Source organism: Gigantopelta aegis, chromosome 2, assembly GCF_016097555.1.
Source record: "Gigantopelta aegis isolate Gae_Host chromosome 2, Gae_host_genome, whole genome shotgun sequence".
Taxonomy (NCBI): Eukaryota; Metazoa; Mollusca; class Gastropoda; order Neomphalida; family Peltospiridae; genus Gigantopelta; species Gigantopelta aegis.
The window spans coordinates 15,071,943-15,088,172 of NC_054700.1; the positions used below are offsets into that span (position 1 = coordinate 15,071,943).

Below are 16,230 nucleotides of genomic sequence, written 5' to 3' on the forward strand. Positions count from 1 at the left end.
TATCATTCTGGGTTGGGTTTTTTAACGTTATACAACCCTCCACAAAAACTGCAATCCCTCTCACATAACGTTTTGCAACGCATATTTTTATCAAGATTACTACACACACACACACACACACACACACACACACACACAGAGAGAGAGACACACACACAAACACGGAACACACAGACACCACACACACACACTGACACACACACACAATCACACATACAACACACACAGACACACACACCACACACAACACACACTGGCACCACACACAGACACACACACACATACACACAGAGAGAGACACACACACACAGACACCACATACACACACACTGACACACACACACACAAACACACATAGACACCACACACACACGGAACACACAGAGACACCACACACACACAAACACACACACACACAGACACACACTCAAACACACACAGACACACACACACACACACACACACACACACACAACACACATACACACACACACAGACACACACACACACCACACACAACACACACACACACACACACACTGGCACCACACACAGACACACACACACAGAGACACACACACACAGACACCACATACACACACACTGACACACACACACGGAACACACATAGACACCACACACACACACACACACGGGACACACACAGAGAGACACCACACACACACATACAGCACACACACGGAACACACACAGACACCACACACACACACTGACACACACAACACACACTGGCACCACACACACACACACACACATACAACAACACACACACACACACACACACACACACACACACACACAACACATACACGCCAACTGGATACAGAAAGTTGCTAAGATTGAAGACGAACCCAACGACCGACCGTTCGCCTAAAAATTTCGAGCCCTGATCTTTGTTTGTTTATTTATATAACTATATCTTTAAGACATCCTCAAAACATGCGGGAGTTCAGGCTAAACCAGTCGATAAATATGACTATTAAAATGTTTTTAGACATCAGGATTGGCCCTTGTCATGCAAGGTCTTTCTTGTAAATATGTCCTGTTTTTGCGTTGAGTATGCCGTTAAATAGATCCCCGTAGATAAAAAGACAAAACAAACGGAGAAACGCAGAAAAAAGGTAAGTCATGTTTATGTTTTTGTAATATCTTAGGAAAAACGTTCTCAGATTTATTTTCACATTTAAAAAACCAAAAAAAAACTCTTAAAGCACATTCTCTTTTCTGTCATTTGACAATCGTTTGCCTAATATATATTTGAAAAAGTTTAATGTTTTGCCAAAAAACCCACAGATAACTTCATACATCAACCAGCTTATTCATGTACCAGTTGCCTAGGTTCAAACCCCAACAAACCTATACAAAATAATACTAATAACATGTATAAATAATCTTTTAAGAAATACGACTTTTAAAGACATGTTTAAAATCTATAATTTATTCAATAAATTTAAATTCTATAATTTATTGACATTGCATTATAACCGACTAAGGTTTAACCTGGCTGGTAACACACCTCACCAATATGGGCTGTCTGTCCCAGGAACAGGTTAATTGTTATTGTTCAATATTTCTGTGAACATTATAATATATTTGTTTGCTGTGATCTCACTCAGTATTTTAGTAGTATTGGGTAGAAATTTAAAAATAAAAATATAACATTAAAATAATAATAATAATAAACAAAAGTAGAAGTACTTTTGCTATATCATAGTATGGGCCCCCACCCCCTCAAAAAAAAAGAAAAAAAAAAAAAAAAAGAAAGAAAGACATTTTTTTTATATACTTGTAGTACATATGTAATGTATAATCACGGTACAATGGATATATACATATATAGAGGCAAATATGTGTGTGCTGGAATAGAATATGACGGGCATCAATAACTTATAACAAAACATCTGCCCTCAAGAGACTTTACATAATATACATTCGGTTTGAGCATACGAGGGCTCGATCCCCGGTCCAGCTCCCCGGTGTCTGTCCATTGGAGTGACAGAAGAGAAGCGTCTACCTACAAATGTAATAGTAGTACATTCCAAAACAGTCTGAGGTAAAATAAATATATAAAGTTTAAAAAAAAAAAAAAACCGCCACTAGATCTAGGGTCTCCACGAGTACTCGGCACGGGTCGAGTCTAGCAAGACTAGAGTCCATTCACAGGACTCGAGTACCCTTACAAAGTGTGTGTGTGTATGTGGAATATAATAATTTCAGCAGTAAATAATCAACGATATAAATTAACCAATAAGTAATAAGTGCAATACAATGGCATGATTTGGCATCCATGTTCAGCGCTGGAATTAAGATGTATAAAGCTATTTTACTTTAATCCTTAGTCTCACCATCATCTAGTGTAAGTGTCGGGTAGAGTTTGACCCTCGAGTACCCGAGTCCTATATTTTGGACTCGTGGAGGCCTTAACTAGATCACATAAATACACAGACACAGACACAGACACACACACACACACACACACACACACACACACAGACACACACACACACACACACAGACACAGACACACACACACACACACAGACATACACCAAAACCACGAAACAAAAACACGTCTCCTCCACCCCCTGAAAACAAAAATCAAGAAATATCCAACAAATTAAAAAAAAACAAAAAAACCAAAAACATTAAAAACAAACGTTAAAAAAAAGAGAAAAAAAAAACCCCCAACGGAAAACAACTAAAACTGTGTAACTGAAATAACATCGAGCCGACTGTTTTCACCCCTGACCTGACATTCAGATGTAAACACTAAAAAAGGCTTCTTGTTTCCAGATTATCCTGTAAAAACAGTAACATTTATTGTTTTCGTTTCTGCGAACTTTATCAGCGTGACTCATACTCAAATGTAACACAGCTTCTTTTTTTTCCTTTTTCTGTTTACTCTTAACTGTTAAAACAAATTTTTAAGACGCATTAAATTTAGTTTACTGACATAAATATTACATTGACGTTCCCAGACGATTCAAATATTTAAACGGAAAGGAAAAAACAAACCTGTAGCTCTTGACATGACGTGTTCAAACTCTAAATACGACAAGCTGCCATCATCATCCATGTCTACCTCCTCCAGAACCTGAAAATAAACATCTCCAAGGTCTTCAGGTGAAAGTTTGTTAAAGTTTCTTTCAGTGTTTAATGTAGTACTAAACCAAATAAACATCTCCAAGGTACTTAGGTGATGAAAGGAAGGAAGGAAGGAAGGAAATGTTTTATTTAATGACGCACTCAACACATTTTATTTACGGTTATATGGCGTCAGACATATAGTTAAGGACCACACAGATTCTGAGAGGAAACCCGCTGTCGCCACTACATGGGCTACTCTTTCCGATTAGCAGCAAGGGATCTTTTATTTGCGCTTCCTACAGGCAGGATAGGACAAACCATGGCCTTTGTTGAACCAGATATGGATCACTGGTCGCTGCAAGTGGTTTACACCTACCCATTGAGCCTTGCACTTATTCAGGGTTTGGAGTCGGTATCTGGATTAAAAATCCCATGCCTCGACTGGGATCCGAACCCAGTACCTACCAGCCTGTAGACCGATGGCCTAACCACGACGCCACTGAGGCCGGTATATTTAAACGGAGTCATATAGCAAGTAAAGGGTTCCAACAAAATGATGAAATCACGTTTAGATTAAAATGGTTGAGAGAATTTTGAAAGCAGTTATGTGTATGCGTATGAATGTGTCTGTATAATATGCATGTATTATGCCTCTATATAATGCCGGGAGCGGGATGTAGCTCAAGCAGTAGCGTGTCCGCCTGTGAAGCGGTCGGTCATCGGATCGATCCTTCTCAGTAGACCCATTTGCAGTTTGGGCTATTTTCTGTTCCAACTGTTTCATCAAAGGCTGTGGTATGTGTTGTCCTGTCTGTGGGAGAGTGCATATAAAAGACCCTTTGCTGCTTATCGGAAAGAGTAGCCTATGTGGTGGCAGCGGGTTTCCTCTAAAGAAATATGTCAGAATGACCATATGTTTGACGTCCAATAGCCGATGATAAGATAAAAATCAATGTGCTCTAGAGGCGTATTTAAATAAAACAAACTTTACTATATAATGCAGATCCACACGTGTCTGTCTTACCTCTTGTATGTGTGTGTGTGTGTGTGTGTGTGTGTGTGTTTGTGTGTGTGTGTGTGTGTCTCTGTGTGTGTGCGTGTGTGTGTGTGTGCTTTCGTGTGAGCGTGCGTGTCTGTGTGTGTGTGTGTGTGAGAGAGAGAGAGAGAGAGAGAGAGAGAGAGAGAGAGAGAGAGAGAGAGAGAGAGAGAGAGAGAGAGACGGACGGACGGACGGACGGAGAGGGAAGAGGAAGGAAGAAACTGTTTTATTTAACGACGCACTCAACACATTTTATTTACGGTTATATGGCGTCAGCTATATGGTTACGGAACACACAGATATAGAGAGAGGAAACTCGCTGTTGCCACTTGATGGGCTACTCTTTTCGATTAGTAGCAAGTGATTTTTGTTTATATACACCATCCCACATACAGGATAGTACATATCACGGCCCTTGTTACACCAGCCGTGGAGCATTGGCAGGAACGAGAAATAGCCCAATGGGGCCACCGAAGGGGATCGATCCTAAACCGACCGCGTATCAAGCGAGCGCTTTACCACTGGGCTACGTCCCGCACCCCAACTCCCACCCCCGATGGGGAAGAGAGACGATCGGAAACTATCAACAGCCTTGGTGGACCCTCGGTGGGTTTTCCCGTCCCAACCAGTGGTCCACGACTGGTATACCAAAGGTCGTGGTATGTGCGGTGCTGTCTGTGAGAAAGTGCATAATATAAAAATCCCATGCACTGTTCGTCTGGAATTATGAAAATGTTTGACATCCAATAGCCGATGATTAATAAATCAATATGCTCTAGCTGTGTCGTTAAACAAAACAAACTTTAACTTCAGTAAAAGTTAAATGTTCAGCCTCCCGTTTAATAAAAACACATTTAAATTAGTGGTTTAATCGTTTTGAAAAAGGGGTAGAGACCAAGTGAGTGGCGAGCATGACTCCCGCTCACCCCCACCCCACCCCACCCCCACAAGGCTCCGACCTATCATTGTGCAAAAAAATATTACCCACAATGCGAAAAATAAAATAAAAAAATACACGTATGTTTACTCCCAATTTACGAATTAACATAAACCCGTTTTAAAATCATTTATCGAATCAGCATACAATGGTCTGTGTAGTATATGTAATTATGCATGTACATGTGTACATAGTTCAGTGAGTATTGTTTTCCGATAGTAGCCATATACAGTCAACGAAACCTGTATGCGGAAGTAACGTATGACTCGGGAGTCCGTGACCTCTTTATTTAATGAAGTGCTCACGTACATATTTGTTTTATCTACGAACGGTGAATTGAATAACGCATTTTAACTATCCCACAGACACTGATTTCAGGTATGTATAATTATGATAAATTACACATATAAATATTGTTTGTGTTGGAAAATATTCAGTATAATTGTCAGCTTGTTGAAATATGGTCGTAATCTAATGCTGATTACAACCAGTGTCCCATAACTGATATATGTATACATTTGTGTGTGTATACATATACATACATACATACATACATACATACATATATATATATATATATATATATATATATATATATATATATATATATATATATATATATATATATATATATATATATATCCCACATTGTAGCTAGTATGTGATGTCCTGTTTCACGGAAACCGAACGTAAAAGATCCCTTGCTGCCGGCCGATAGTAACAGTATTAATAGCTAATGAGGCGAGTGAATTTCTTCTTTTGCAATACAAACCAAAGATAACAGTCGTCCTATATATATATATTTATTTTCTCGTCTAATAATTTTTACCATGATGTCTACTGGTACACCAAAGACGGAAGTGGCTATAGCACACGCCACCGTGTATCTGGACTTGGCTAATGCCGACTGGCAATATACACGGCAAAATAGTTACGCCATAGTGTCTATTACAGCCAGACCATCAAAGACTGTGACCATCTGTCCGAGAGAGATGGGGCACGCTGCAGGTACCCAGTCTGTTATCTGTTGCACAACACCCGGTCATCGCACGTGGCGAAACTGTCCAGCAATGGCCGCCATGGAAGACCGGCGCAGTTCGGGTGTGCATTACGTTCCTTCGCCGGCCGCTCATCGGTACTGACAGGCCTCGACAACGCACTGCCATCTATGTAAGCAGATTACAATGGTTTCCCTGACAACCGTACCACTTTCAGAAGTTAAACATCTACCTACTACTACATCCCTTGTTTACGGTGCATAGACCATTTCAGAATTACTCTTCGGGAACCGGCTGTGCATCTGTTCCAGGGGTGGAATCGTCGGACCATTTGTAGCAGACCAATAAAATTGTGTTGCAGTATTTCTCGAATAGGTGTCAATTATCCAGATTCGTATGCTGTAACTATTTCCGAATACTAATTAATCGCATGTATACAGAAAGATTACAAGATATTACTTCATAGGTAAGAAGCAATACATCTTGGCACCCCTGGAAACCGAGTGAGCCCGTCGAATCTTTGGAAGTATCTGGCTTTGCCAAACAAGGTGGTAACCCTATCTTGGAGGAGGGTGACGCGCGCTATCCTCTTGTACTATAATTGCTTCGGCGGGTTCTGATAGGTTGTCTTGTGCATTCCTTGTTGGTTTGACCCTCAAATTACTTGGCAGATTCACCTTCGTACTACACAGGTCGTCGTCATCTCCCTTTCGTGTTCGCTATCGTTCAGCCAGGAATTGCTCAGGAAGCCGCTGTGGTGCAAACTCTCTCGTCTGCAAGGCGTCATCTACACTGCTCGTGTCATTCCCTTCTGCTTGTTTGTTTGATTCCTTATTTTTGATTTTCTGTTGTGGTCAGATTCTCACCAAAAAACAACCAAAATGGATGCCATCAAAAAGAAGATGTTGGCCATGAAGATGGAGAAGGAGAACGCCATTGACAGGGCAGAACAGTTGGAGCAGAAATTGAGAGACACAGAAGAGCAGAAAGCAAAGGTACTTTTATCAAAGTTGTAGGGCATCCGTCCTTGAGACTCGGAGCCATGGTTTCTCATGCAGTCAAAATCTGTGTCGTCTGCGGTGAAGAATTTACGATATATTTGGGGTAGCTACTAGTACTTTGGGGGATAAAAAATCGTGTCGTCACATTCGTCTGCAGAGTGCAATGATAATGATAAATGTTAAGGGTCAAAATTAGCAGCGACGAAGAGATAAAACAAAAACAATTGTGTCTATTTAAGATTTATTTAAAAAGAAACATTTATCGCCTTGTTTTCTATCTTTATCATTTATGCTTATCAGCAATTTCAAGTTCGTATCGTCTGCTACACTAAATTACGAAAATACGATTTAATGAACATAATTTGGTACACATTTATTCGTAATTACCTTTAGATTGTGTGTTAATGTTCCCATTTAATGTTTAGTAATGAAATATATACAATTTTTCTAAATGATGCAAAACTGCAAAATAAGGGAACTGTTTTCGCCGGCCTTGACTAGACATATAAGGCGCCATCTTGAAACTTGATACCCATCGTGTAATGGGGGTACTGGGCAGTTCTCCAGTTGTATGCTAGGACCGTTCTCCTTCACATTTCTCGAAGATTACTACAGCAATAATTTTTATTACTCCAATTTATTCCAAAGGCACGAACAGTAATTCACATACACAGAAGGCCTTATCCATGAGGTTGTAAATTTACGTTTAACTTACGCCCTTCAATTCTTCTGTTACTGTCATAATACTTTTAGTAAGCAATGTTAATGCACATGGTCAGGGTTCTCCTAAGTTATTTTAGTTGTAAATACAATGAAATCTGCAATAATGGACACCCTTTTTAACAACCACTTGTTAATAAAGGGCATTTAACGTGACGACTACCTTTTTACAAAGAATACCAAATAAGGCTTTATACATCGACCACCTGTTTACAGGATATTACCCCAGAATGGCAACTTCTGAACTATCAATAAGGATTAATTTACCTCTTCATACAGATTATTTGTCAATAAAGGACATCTTTAATGTGTTTTTTTATAAACCGCACCTGCTTATATATATGAACCAAGCATTACACGATACATGAAAAAAAAAAAACTAAATCAAAGTAATTTGATCCACATCACCCTCCACCCTTACCATTTATGGTTGCTATGGTGACCAAATGAAATATGTAGTCTAAGATGGTTAATAATTTATATAAAAAAAGTTTTGTGATTCGTCTTAAAGTCCATTTCTGATAGACGCCACTGGTGGAGGGTGGCAGAATATTATCACCTTTCACGAACACCTGATATCATCACTGTTTTGACAGTGATTCATGAGTGCATACTATCACGCCTATCTAAATATCAGATGAATTCTTTCTTGTGCAGGTTGACATGTTTCAGACCAGTCTTGAGAATTAGCAGTCTCGGTTCCTATTTAAAATAAAAACTGATGCATGTGACTTTGTCAAAACTTATTTTGGACTCAGTCTTGTATAAACATCCGATTTGGAATATGCCAGTGGTCTTGTCGTTCTGATTTACTGACAGAACAAACGCATCTTCTGCTAACTGTTTTAACAGTAAAAGTCTGTTCCCAAATCATACTTGAAACAAACACAAAACAAATAAAACACAAGAAGTAGATGAGATTTTATAAAAATAATATATTATACATACATGTATGTATCATTTCCAGAACTGAAATAACTTTAAAACGCTATTAGTAGGAAACTGATTCCCTGCTTCTAATGGCGATGACCCCAGATCTGACCTATGAAACATTTTAAAGCCCTGACTTTGCAGTTTAGGCCTAGATTCAATACAACTTTTACGCCCTGACTAAAAACATTAGACAGCAAAATCTCCAATCTAACTACACGCTATTTGATGTGGGAAACACTTTATTAAAGCGTCTATTCTACACTTCAAAATATTATTAAAACGAGGCCAGGACTCTTCTTAGTTTTGATTCAAAATGCAGGCGGATTGAAGCAGTTTGGCGATTCGTATGGTGTTTAGTTCAGAGTCTAAATACAAGCTCAAAACCAGATTTTTATGAAATATTAGAAAACTGAATACTCGAATTAAACTGCAGGCGCGTGAGAACCTGGGAGGGGAGGGGGGAGGGGCCTGTGTCGTCTGGTTTTTGATTTGCAGTCCGCATTGGCTCTAACTATCAATATGTTCAGTTATTTCTTTTCCATTAGTATAATTTTGTTGACACAATATATTTTCTCTAACTACTGTATTTTCGCTTATTTATTTCTATCAGTCATTTGTGTTCACTATTTGTTCACTTTTTTCCATTCATCAGTATAATTTTGTTCACACAATATAATTGTCCTAACTACTTTTGTGTGCTTTTCTTTTTTCCATCAGCATAATTTTGTTCACACAATATCATATTTAATATTAAGCTTATAATAATAATAAATAATAATAATAATAATAACAATAACAAAAACAAAATAACAAAATAACTAACAAAAACCAACAAAAAAATTCCAGTTTCAATTTACAAATATTTACTGACATATTAACTTGACAAAAAAAACCCACGAATTTTAATATGAAAATTTTTCCCTTTTTTTTTCCAGATTGAAGAAGATTTAAACAATTTACAAAAGAAATTCGCCAACCTTGAAAATGACTTCGACCAAGTTAATGAAGCTCTCACAGAAGCAAACGCCAAACTCGAAACAGCAGACAAAAGAGTTATGGAGGTAGGTGATAACTTGGTGTACCACATAATAGACGTCATACTGCGTCACAGTATGTGGGTGTACATGTATTATTTCACCAAAATTATACTTAATACAGGGGATGATTTTCAAAACTTAGAAGGAAGCGCAATTGGGGTTGTTTTGAAAGAGGAATCCCCGACTACAGAACATGATAATTTTAGACTTCTAACATGGATTTTGGTACACAAAAGTATTTTATTGTTATACAAATAATGATCGATACAACAGAGAATAGTTTGTGAGTGTACTGTAATCAGGGCCGTAGCTAGGATTTTTTGTTGGGGGGGGGGGGGGGGGGGGAGACTGAGTAGTTAACAGTCTAAAACTCCTTAAACGGTTAAGAAAAGAATTTTCTTTAAGACTTTCCGGCTACTGCCCTGGTAATATGTATTAAGACCATCGAAATAACATGGGGGGGAGCGTGCCAATGTAATAACAGATCAAGAAACATACATTATTAACTCACATGAAGGATGTACGTAAACACAGTGAACAGACAGACTGTAGTGTGGACAGACGAACGGGTGTAACGTTGGTATGTGTGTAAAGACGTGCGTAAGACCCAAAATACACTGGAGCTGGGTCTGGGTTCTGAGTCTGGCGAGTATGGTACCAGTCATAAAAAGAAACGCACAGCACTACAGATCTGACAGCAGACGACATAGGCCATGCGCTATATTTTTTAAAGTACCAGTCACACCAGAAACAGACCCACATTTTGTATTTTGGGGGCCTAATATGGCATATTTTGGGGTGTGGTTTGTATAGCATTCCTGTGAGAATATTTAGTGGGAGTGCTATAGAAGAAAAACGCTGAAGGGCGTTTATTATCATTGTTTTCTAAACAGCATTTCGCCACTGGTTCTCTTTTTGTTTTGGAGATGTAGTACCAACATTTCATTTAGGTTTTAAGGAAGTAGCATGTTTTAAAAAAAAAAAACATATATCTAAAACGACTATTACTTTTATGCGTCCAGTGTTCAACCTTTTTTTTCTCAGTTCATTGATCGATGCATTTACCAAAAACATTTTAATGAAATGTCAAACAAGACATAACTATAACTATATATATATATATATATATATATCCATAACCTTCGTGGGGGGACGAGGTGTGTGTGCGTGCGTGTGCGTGTTATATAAATTGATGTATTCTTGATAATGTAAAATTTAAGAAAGGTGTGAGTGAACTTTTAATAAATTGACGTCTTTTTTTAGTATTTCAAGTAAATTTGTGACCAAATATTATGAACATTTGTATTTTACCAAAACCCATTCTAAGAGTTATAGGACTAAAATATCGGAATTAGCTTAATCGTTATAATAATTGCTTCCAGTAGCTAAAGAATGTTTACTGGCAAAAAAAGACATTTGTTGTTTAGGAGTTTAGGAGTGAAACGGGTATTTGTTGTTTCAGACGAACTATAATGGACACTCCTTTCGCCAATACAACCAAGATGGTTCTTAGAATGTCAAATTCCCCTGGCGCATGAACCGCGCACCTGTTGTATGCTTCGCTTTCTCTGTATTCTTACGCCAAGTGAGGCGGAAGCAAAGTAGAAAGGGCACAAGCATGTCCACGCACCTACCTTATTTGGTAGTACTAACAGTAACGCTAATTCGCAATGTAATCAATGTTGTCGCTTAATTGCAATGTAAATTTGTTTAACATTGTAGTGTTGTTATGTATGTAGTACTGGCAGTATTGTTGTAGCACAATATTAAAATGAAAAGCGGAGAGAGAGAGAGAGAGAGAGAGAGAGAGAGAGAGAGAGAGAGAGAGAGAGAGAGAGAGAGAGAGAGAATGAATGAATGAATGAATGTTATTCATATAGGGGTTGTTGTTTTTTTACTCCATGTTTTACACAAAACATTTTAGTGCACGAGAACCTGTGCATATGTATATACGAATATATATCATGTTACTAACACGGGAGCTACATAAACTTGCAGCTATAATTATTGTGTCATACATACATCATAGGCATTTTGTCTATTCCATTTTCTCCTAATTTCACAGCTATAAAAGTTATTTCGGAAATGCCTCGAGTATTTTTCAAAACGTATACTACTAGAAACTGATGAATCAGTCGAAGCCATTTTTTTGTTGTTGTGCCAAGAAAACTATCAAAGGTGCGTACCTGCGAAATCTAGGACATCTCAAAGTGAAAAAGCAGCTTACAAGCCACGCCCCTTCACTATTGCCGATAACAGTGGGGAACACCCACTAGAGATGTTTCAGTCTGGACTGAATCACTGAGCCGGTTTTGTGACGTCACCGTCGCCATAAATGGAATGCAACGCCAAGAATGTTTGTAAAGCTGAAACGCCAGGATCGACAGGAGAAAGTCGGCTGTGCCGCCAGATATTATTCCCCCCTCTGCACATTGGATTTATTTATAGATTGTGGCAGCCAACTTTTGTATGTGGGATCTGTTGATACTCAGATAAGTTGTCCACGTGCGGTGTAAACATTCCTGGCACTCTGTGTGCCATAGTTTGAGGATCCGAATGTGGAAAGGTTTTAAAACCAGGACAGTTTCAGCTAAACTGAAACTCGGGAAATGGGAGACAATTTACTTGCTGTGGATGAACCGGAGTATGCTGCGAGTACGGAACTTTCGCAGGACTCCAACGCTTCTAGCCACGATCTGTCACAGGGATCATCGTGTGCATATGTGTTAGAGACTCTCCCGAGCAGCGGAACTAAAACGAAAAAGAAAAAAGGGACCAAAAAGAAAAAGAAAAAGGAGAAATCTTCCAAGGAGAGAAATGAAGACGGAGAAGACAGTTCGAAAACGAGAACTAGCCGGGCGTCTGCTAACCGCAGAAACAGCAGTAGCAGACGGCCCGAACCAGAGGGCGGGAACTCTCCCGTTAGTTTCAGTGTGGAAGAATATGATCGGATTATTTATAGTGACGCTCCATTGTTTCCAGATGTCGAAATTACCGCGGATGACTTAATTTCTAATGAGGGGAGGCGGTCCCGCACTCAGCGACTATCCAGGGACGGCGTCGTAATGATACCCTGCGCCCAACTTGGCATCACCTCCAATACCATGATAAAATTCGCCATCATTGGAACCGAGTTACACAATGTCGTACAGGTGGCGTTAAAACGGGTAGGCATCTCGGTCTGGCTTGGAAGAGGGTGGTTATTGCCAGTGGGTTTTTGGAAATAAAAACGGGTAGCAATTGCATTTGTGGATGCAGCAAGGGCGGACCCAGGAAATGGTTTAGGGAGGCGACCATACAAAGAAAACTTCACCAGCTTTTTAAAAAAAACACCTTAATAAAAGTTTGACATTCGTGAATTGGAAATCGTAAACTTTTTTTTATTTTTAAAGATGCAATTGCATTTTATGGAGGGACAGGTCCCCTGATATCCCCTGAATCCGCCCTTGTGCAGACATCCTGAAAAGAGGGGTCTTTGAAGTAGATGAACATCTTGGAAGGGGTATACGGGGTAGATGCCTGACGGGCTAAACTTATTTATAAATCATAAATGACATTGTTCTATAATTATATAAATTAATAGTTACATTTGTTTGTGTATGGAAAATTATCTGGCACCTACAAATATGTACTCTAAATGCATTGAGATTGGTAGGTGGGTTTGTGTGTGTGTGTGTGTGTGTGTGTGTGTGTGTGTGTGTGTGTGTGTGATTTATTATTTTTAATTTATTTTAAATATATATATGTATATATAAAACACGTTAAAACTGCGCTGCAAGCTATAGTCTACAGTGCAGGTCTATTCCTTATTTGGATAGTATTATCGATTGCTGTTTAGTTTGAACAGAATTCCCCCTCCTTAACTCTATTTGCACATACAGGTTTGTCTTGGAAAGGGACCTTACGTATTTCAGAGTATTTTCATCTTTAGTTTGCCTGTTATTTATAATTTAAAAAATCGCTGATGCACATAAATTGAGAGAGAGAGAGAGAGAGAGAGAGAGAGAGAGAGAGAGAGAGAGAGAGAGAGAGAGAGAGGGGGGAGCAAGGGAGGCCGAAACACACGGGGGTGGGTGGGGGTGGGGGGTGGGCAGAAATTCTTTTGAAAGCAGTTTTATGTGGAGGGAGGTTAGGTTATTCATATGTTCACTAATTAATACTTTAGTAACTTAGGGTTGTTTGATAATTTTATCACAGGATGAGGTAGGCGGGCGCTTTTTTTTTCATTTCTTACTAAATAAATTTAAACATTTTGACTTCATTTGCATTGTTATAGAAGACCCTCCAGACATAAAAAAAAAAAAACCCCCAAACACACACGTGATTATTTCTGAAACAGTTCCTGGTTGCAACACTGACCTCTCGTGATAATTTGACCTTTGTATCAGTTAGTTTGTCATCTCGCCAACATTTTATGCCCCTTTGAAACGCTTCCTTTACTTCATTGGTTATCATTATGCAAAATACTATTACATGACATGCACATGTTATTTCTGTGCGTGTGTCTATGTGTGTGTGTGTGTGTGTGTGTGCGCGCGTGTGCGCGCGTACGTGCATGCGGGGAGGTAGTTACATGACACAACTCTGGACGGCACAACCGTAGCTAGGTGCTATATTATTGCTGAAAATAGTATTTTAATGATGAGTCACTTAGAATGGCAACAAAGATTTAACTGCGGGAGGTGGGGAGGAGCCCCAATGATTTACTTAGAGTTGCAATAGAGACTTATGTCTACCAACGGAGATAATGGGGGGTAGTTATCTTTTCTAGATTAATTTCCCCATCAATATCTATCACCTTTAGAAACATGCTCAGCTATCTTCGTTATACTTGGAAACAGCCTGGGTCAGTCTAATTTATCAATGAGCAGTTTTTTTTTTTTATCATTGACAGTGCAAGTTTTGTTCAGAAAGTAAATAATTCCACATTACATTTATGAAAAAAGTACATTTGTATGTACATCGATATATACACTGATGCAATACATACACATTTTTAAAAACTTAAAGTTTTGTGTAACGATACCACTGGAGCACATTGATTTATTAATCATCGGTTACTGGTAATTTTGACAAAGTTTCCCATTAGTAACAAGGGATCTTTTATATACACCATCCTACAGACAGGATAGCACATACCACAGCCTTTGATATACCACTGACCAGTCATGGTGCACTGGCTGGAGCGAGAAATAACCTAATAGGCCCACCGATGGGAATCGACCCTAGACCGAGCGCTTTTCCACTGGGCTATGTCCCACGCATAACCTGCAATACAGCTTGGCTGCCAGAAATTGTGTCTCGTTACTGTTTGAGAAGGCCATACATACCTTTGGCATTTCATATTAGTGTTGATAGTAGTTAAACAGAATGAAGTTTAAAGTTCATTTATTGGATTGTAATACACATGTTTACATTTTGTATTTGCTTAACGTCGTACTTGTGACAAATGGTCTAAAATATCAAGAAAAGCGTACACACTCCGATAATGCGAACTATTTTCCCCTTGTAAATATTACCAGTAAAAGGAAAAGTGAATGTATTTTAAAATTAAATAACAGTGTTTTGTAGTCTGTTCTCAAGCTTAATTAATTATGTATTTTTCTTCCAGTTATGGCTAGGTAAAAATCACCTTCCAGTAGTAATATATCCCTTATTAGCTGTACACAAAACACGATTTACAATATGCATCACAAATACCTAAGCATGCGCGTTCAATATATATTTCATAAATTTCATAGAATGTCTGAAGGACAATTACACGTCTTCTACATTTCTTCCATGTACCCAGTAACCCTCACAGGGAAATGTCCATGTGTTTTAACTTTAAGTGTTTAATACAATTTAATATATCATACACAATAATACAAATACTCGACCTACCTATACATTTAGAAAAGGAGTTAGATATTTCAAATTTGTTATTACGATATTATTGTACTGATCAGCACTTGATGAACATTATTTTGCTCACATTCTTCTAACCACGCTTAATTTATTATCTGTGTCAGATGTGAAGCGTGCCCTCGGGGCCAAATGATGTACGTATAGCTCAAGAATAAAAAAAAAATCCGGTTTACGTATGTTAAACGTTGCCTGACTTGACATAAATATTTATAAAATCTGATACAGATCATTATAATTCCTCTAGGAAAATGTCTTCAGGTATGTGGCTGTATGTATTATGTAGTTTTAAATTTATTTAAATTAAGTGCTTTCATAGTTTAATTCTCAATAATATTTAATTTAAAAAAACTTGATAGGGTACGAAAATAACTTGCTTTTTCTTTGCAATTCATTTCTGTAAATATTCTACATGATATGAAAGCATTCATGAACCACTTGTATGTACGTATATTAATCAAATAACTTATTATCTTACAATATTCTTGTTATAAAACTATTTATCATGATGCATATCGGTTTAATCATGATATATTTTATATGTGCTAGCTGA

The 16,230-nt window shown here is 38.3% G+C and overlaps 1 protein-coding gene across 23 annotated transcripts in view; it reads left to right on the forward strand.

Moving 5' to 3' along the window:
• The first annotated feature begins 989 nt into the window (after positions 1-989).
• LOC121381751 (tropomyosin) overlaps positions 990-16,230 on the forward strand; it is a 67,494-nt gene continuing 52,253 nt past the window's right edge. For 2 of the 23 annotated variants that reach the window (XR_005959088.1, XM_041511198.1), the window contains exon 1: positions 12,224-12,940. Coding sequence is in view for 22 of the 23 variants with exons in the window: in XM_041511198.1 (XP_041367132.1) it covers positions 12,383-12,940 (558 nt within the window). In the remaining variant the exon portion in view is untranslated. Of the gene's footprint in view, positions 1,143-5,276; positions 5,463-6,686; positions 7,078-9,671; positions 9,798-12,221; positions 12,941-16,230 lie in introns of those variants that run through there. The other 21 variants (XM_041511122.1, XM_041511169.1, XM_041511154.1 and 18 more) reach the window with 17 other exon arrangements.